This window comes from Oncorhynchus tshawytscha, unplaced genomic scaffold (assembly GCF_018296145.1).
Source record: "Oncorhynchus tshawytscha isolate Ot180627B unplaced genomic scaffold, Otsh_v2.0 Un_contig_1921_pilon_pilon, whole genome shotgun sequence".
NCBI classification, from domain to species: Eukaryota; Metazoa; Chordata; class Actinopteri; order Salmoniformes; family Salmonidae; genus Oncorhynchus; species Oncorhynchus tshawytscha.
The window spans coordinates 162,501-165,971 of NW_024609420.1; the positions used below are offsets into that span (position 1 = coordinate 162,501).

Genomic DNA, 3,471 nt, shown 5'->3' on the forward strand with positions numbered 1-3,471 from the left:
GTAATATATAATGCTTGTGTTCCTAGCTCCAACAGTAATATATAATGCTTGTGTTCCTAGCTCCAACAGTAATATATAATGCTTGTGTTCCTAGCTCCAACAGTAATATATAATGCTTGTGTTTCTAGTTAACAGTAATATATAATGCTTGTGTTTCTAGTTAACAGTAATATATAATGCTTGTGTTTCTAGCTCCAACAGTAATATATAATGCTTGTGTTCCTAGCTCCAACAGTAATATATAATGCTTGTGTTCCTAGCTCCAACAGTAATATATAATGCTTGTGTTTCTAGCTCCAACAGTAATATATAATGCTTGTGTTTCTAGTTAACAGTAATATATAATGCTTGTGTTTCTAGTTAACAGTAATATATAATGCTTGTGTTTCTAGCTCCAACAGTAATATATAATGATTGTGTTTCTAGTTAACAGTAATATATAATGCTTGTGTTTCTAGCTCCAACAGTACAGTAATATATAATGCTTGTGTTTCTAGCTCCAACAGTACAGTAATATATAATGCTTGTGTTTCTAGCTCCAACAGTAATACCTAATGCTTGTGTTTCTAGCTCCATCAGTACAGTAATATATAATGCTTGTGTTTCTAGCTCCATCAGTACAGTAATATATAATGCTTGTGTTCCTAGCTCCATCAGTACAGTAATATATAATGCTTGTGTTTCTAGCTCCAACAGTAATATATAATGCTTGTGTTCCTAGCTCCAACAGTAATATATAATGATTGTGTTTCTAGTTAACAGTAATATATAATGCTTGTGTTTCTAGCTCCAACAGTAATATATAATGCTTGTGTTTCTAGCTCCATCAGTACAGTAATATATAATGCTTGTGTTTCTAGCTCCATCAGTACAGTAATATATAATGCTTGTGTTCCTAGCTCCATCAGTACAGTAATATATAATGCTTGTGTTCCTAGCTCCATCAGTACAGTAATATATAATGCTTGTGTTTCTAGCTCCAACAGTAATATATAATGCTTGTATTCCTAGCTCCATCAGTACAGTAATATATAATGCTTGTGTTCCTAGCTCCATCAGTACAGTAATATATAATGCTTGTGTTTCTAGCTCCAACAGTAATATATAATGCTTGTGTTTCTAGCTCCAACAGTACAGTAATACCTAATGATTATGTTTCTAGCTCCAACAGTACAGTAATATCTAACTAAATGCTTGTGTTTCTAGCTCCAACAGTACAGTAATATCTAACTAAATGCTTGTGTTTCTAGCTCCAACAGTACAGTAATATCTAACTAAATGCTTATGTTTCTAGCTCGAACAGTGCGGTAATATCTAGCTAGCCCTAACAGTACCAGTAGCTTGCATGACCCTAGGACACCCCAGTTATACTGAGGCCCCTGACCCTAGGTCACCCCAGTTATACTGAGGCCCTTCAGACTCTGTCCCTAGGACACCCCAGTTATACTGAGGGCCCTTCAGACTCTGTCCCTAGGACACCCCAGTTATACTGAGGCCCCTGTCCCTAGGACACCCCAGTTATACTGAGGCCCCTGTCCCTAGGACACCCCAGTTATACTGAGGCCCCTGTCCCTAGGACACCCCAGTTATACTGAGGCCCCTGTCCCTAGGACACCCCAGTTATACTGAGGCCCCTGTCCCTAGGACACCCCAGTTATACTGAGGCCCCTGTCCCTAGAACACCCCAGTTATGGACTGAACTCTATAATAACACACACACACACACACACACACAGACACACACCCTCCACACATTAGTGACTGCTGTTATCCATTCATATTCTGTATGATTTCAGTTTGGACTGTACTCTATAATAAAATACACACACACACCCTCCACACACCCTCCACACACACACACACACAACACACCCTCCACACACACACACACACACACACACACACACCCTCCACACACCCTCCACACACACACACACACACACACACACACACCCTCCACATGCCCTCACACACACACACACACACAACACACCCTCCACATGCCCACACACACACACACACACACACCCTCCACACACACACACACACACACACACACACACACACACACACACACACACACAACACACCCTCCACATACCCTCCGCGCACACACACACCACACACCCGCCACACACACACACACACACACACACACACCCTCCACACACCCTCCACACACACACAAACACACACACACCACACACCCTCCACACACAAACACACACAGAAAGAGAGACTCACCCGGCTCTGACAGGGCCAGCACCCCTCTCTCTGGCGTTCCCTTGGTCCCCTCCTCTTCCTCCAGCTGGTACGAGTCGAAGCTATAACTCTGCACTACACTGGTTTCTCTGCCCTCCCTCCATCCGGCCCTCCCTGCCCGTCCCTCTCCCCCCTCCCTCTCCTCTCTCCCTGTCTGGCCCCATCCCTCTCTCTCCTCTCTCCCTGTCTGGTCCCATCCCTTTCTCTCCTCTCTCCCTGTCTGGCCCCATCCCCTCTCTCCTCTCTCCCTGTCTGGCCCCATCCCTCTCTCCTCTCTCCCTGTCTGGTCCCATCCTCTCTCTCCTCTCTCCCTGTCTGGCCCCATCCCCCTCTCTCCTCTCTCCCTGTCTGGCCCCATCCCTCTCTCTCCTCTCTCCCTGTCTGGCCCCATCCCTCTCTCTCCTCAGGGTCTGTGCTGGGGTTGGCCTCCGTCGCTCCACTCCTGCTGTACTCATTATGGTACACTACACACACACGCAAAGGAATACACACTCCTAACACTCTTCTTGCAAAACACACGCTACACACACCTGGAGAAGAGAGAGAGGGAGGGGAGGGAGGAGAGGGAGAGGAGAGGAGAGGAGAGGAGAGGAGAGGAGAGGAGAGGAGAGGAGGAGAGGAGAGGAGAGGAGGGGAGAGGAGAGGAGAGAGGGAGAGAAGAGGAGAGAGAGAAGAGGAGAGAGGAGAGGAGAGGAGAGGAGAGGAGAGGAGAGGAGAGGAGAGGAGAGGAGAGGAGAGGAGAGAGAGGAGAGGAGAGGAGAGTGAGAGGAGAGGAGAGGGAGGAGAGGAGAGAGGAGAGGAGAGGAGAGGAGGAGGGAGAGGAGAGGAGAGAGAGGAGAGGAGAGAGGAGAGAAGAGGAGAGGAGAGGAGAGGAGAGGAGAGGAGAGGAGAGGAGAGAGAGGAGAGGAGAGAGAGGAGAGGAGAGGAGAGAGGAGAGGAGAGGAGAGGAGAGGAGAGGAGGAGAGGAGAGGAGAGGGAGAGGAGAGGAGAGGAGAGGAGGCTACACAACCTTCCCTCCAAGACACACACAGAGCTAACAGTGGAGAGGCAGGAGGTTTTGGGGTGATGGTGACCTGTAGGAGGAGAGGAGAGGAGTGGAGAGGCAGGAGGTTTTGGGGTGATGGTGACCTGTAGGAGGAGACAACAGAACAACATGACAGACAGGTGTTAGACCTCCAAGAAGATATCTCTTTTTTGACTGGCAAAACA

At 47.3% G+C, this 3,471-nt stretch overlaps 1 protein-coding gene across 1 annotated transcript in view; it reads right to left on the reverse strand.

The window, feature by feature from the left end:
* Nucleotides 1–2,404, reverse strand: part of LOC121844759 (equilibrative nucleoside transporter 4-like) — a gene marked incomplete at its 5' end in the record, with an annotated part of 23,491 nt that extends 21,087 nt beyond the window's left edge. Inside the window, 1 exon segment of the mRNA XM_042315229.1 lies at nucleotides 2,245–2,404. Within this exon segment, the coding sequence (XP_042171163.1) occupies nucleotides 2,245–2,404 (160 nt within the window).
* Nucleotides 2,405–3,471: the final 1,067 nt, after the last annotated feature.